The 2,052-nt window shown below is 56.3% G+C and overlaps 1 protein-coding gene across 1 annotated transcript in view; it reads right to left on the reverse strand.

Annotated features, from left to right (window-relative positions):
* The window catches only part of EMX1 (empty spiracles homeobox 1), a 17,269-nt gene that overhangs the window by 15,006 nt on the left and 211 nt on the right, over nucleotides 1-2,052 (reverse strand). The window contains exon 2 of the mRNA XM_010829879.1: nucleotides 1,695-2,050. Coding sequence (XP_010828181.1) covers nucleotides 1,695-2,050 — 356 coding nt within the window. The remainder of the gene's footprint in view (nucleotides 1-1,694; nucleotides 2,051-2,052) is intronic.

Genomic DNA, 2,052 nt, shown 5'->3' on the forward strand with positions numbered 1-2,052 from the left:
ACTACAGGGGTCAGGACCGGTTCTGCCCTCTTCTTCGAGCTCCTGTCCCTCCTCTGGTCTGCTAACCTCCGGTCCCTCCGCCACCCCAGCCCGAGGGTTTACAAACAGCCGCGACTTTCAAATTGGCCTGCAGTCGCCAAGTTTTAGAGACCGGGGACCCAGCCCATGGAGGACCGAGGTGGTTTGCTCAATTTAAAATAATACTTAATTTTATCAGTAAACATTGATTTTAATTGACAGACTTCTTTCCCATAGCAGCTGACACCATAGGCATTTTTTGTTGTTGTTCCGGATGATTTGGGCAAATCTTTGAAATGCCCAGAGCAGACAAGGCTTCCCACAAAAATTCTTGCTCAAACAATTACATTACCTTATTTTGTGGGATTTGCTGGGTCAGTATCTATTAGCCAGATGGGACTCAGAAAATTGACAAATTGGGGTGGGGAAAGCGGCTTTCCATGATACAGTTAAGCATCTATAGCCAAAGTTTCAAGAGGTCATTTTCTTCTGTTATCTAGATAATTGTACTAAATACCCAATTTATTTTGACTGTGTAGATCCAGTTTACCACCAGATCAGCCAAAGCTCTAATCACGTCCTTTTCACTTGTTTTGCTAAGAGCCAGTTTACCTATCTCTGAGTCAGGAAACCTAAGGCTGAGGTCTGGTCTACACTAACAAAACTGAAAACTAAACCAATTACTGCACAAATTAAAACCACTCCAAAAAAAGTGAGGGGGGGGGCGCAAGAAGAAAGAAAAGAAAAAACCAATAAATACAAAGAAGAAAGCGAACTCCAACTAATGGAACTCTTTGCTTGGAGCAAGTCAGACTACTGAAATCTGTGTGTGTGTGTGTGTGAGAGAGAGAGAGAGAGAGAGAGAGAGAGAAAGAGAGAAGTGGGGGATCTTCCTTACCAATCCCATTGCCCAGTGCAGACTAGGGGGCTCAGACTGCCTACGACCTTAAAAGCCCTCTGCCCCCGCCCCCTGCCTGGGAGGACTTCAGTCGGTACCCTAGCAGCCTGTCGGTTCCCGGAGTCCTCGAGCGTCGCGGGAAGCCGGTTTGCTTTGGCAAACCTTCCCACCCTGGGTCCGAGAGGCACGTGAGACTTGGAGAAGTCGGGCCGAGGTTGCTGAGAAACATCCCCAAACAGAGGAGCACTGAACACTGAACATTAACTCTCCAGTTTTCCCTCCCCTCTGCCCCTTCTTCCCACAGAATCGGGGCAAGCAGGCGGACTTTCCCCTGTCTCCTTGCGCCAGCGAAGGCGGATCCCTGGGAGTTGGTGGTGGAAGTGCGAACGTAGTATGGTCCCAGGTCCACCTGGGTCGGAGGGAGGGCGGCCGACGCTGAGTTCTCTGGGATGGGACTGGCTCAGCCTGGACACATTAAGGCAGGCCGCAGGGAGGACCAGGAGAGGCTCCAAGGATGCGCCCGGGCTTGGCGTCCGGACCGGCATCATTCCTGGAAAAGCCTGGAGGTCCCAACCTGGTTCTCTGGGAGGGAACCCAACGCGGCAGAAGAGCGAATGGATCTGGCGCGGCTCTTCCCTGCTCAGGAATCGGCCTCTGTGGACCTGCAACCTTTTCTGACACAACTTCTGAATGGCCCCGGACTCCCCCGAGCCTTCCCCGCGCCGCCGCAGCGCGGGCGCCGGCCCGCCGCCGAGGCGGGCACAACGTGGGCACTCACCCTGAAAACGGTGGCCGAAGAAGCGGTTCCGCAGCACCCAGGGATAGAAGTGCAGAGGGTCCCGGTGCTGGGCGCCGAAGAAGGAATGCGGGGGCTGCAGCGGGGAGGCGCCCAGCTGGTGCGCCGGGTGCACGGTCAGCGCGTGGTGGTTCATGGCCTCGGGGAATACGAGCTCGGGACCGCCGTAGAGCGAGCGGCCGGCGCCCGCGGCGGCGGGGAAGCCGCTCACGAAGGCCGCTTCGGCTGCGCTGGGGTGAGGATAATTGAGCGCCGTGGGCCGGAGCGGCTCCTCCGAGGCGGCCGCCGCCAGGGGATGGGAGCCTGCGCCCCCGCCGCCAGGGCCCCCTCCAGTGCCGCC

Source organism: Bison bison, unplaced genomic scaffold, assembly GCF_000754665.1.
Source record: "Bison bison bison isolate TAMUID 2011002044 unplaced genomic scaffold, Bison_UMD1.0 scf7180017864508, whole genome shotgun sequence".
Lineage (NCBI taxonomy): Eukaryota > Metazoa > Chordata > Mammalia > Artiodactyla > Bovidae > Bison > Bison bison.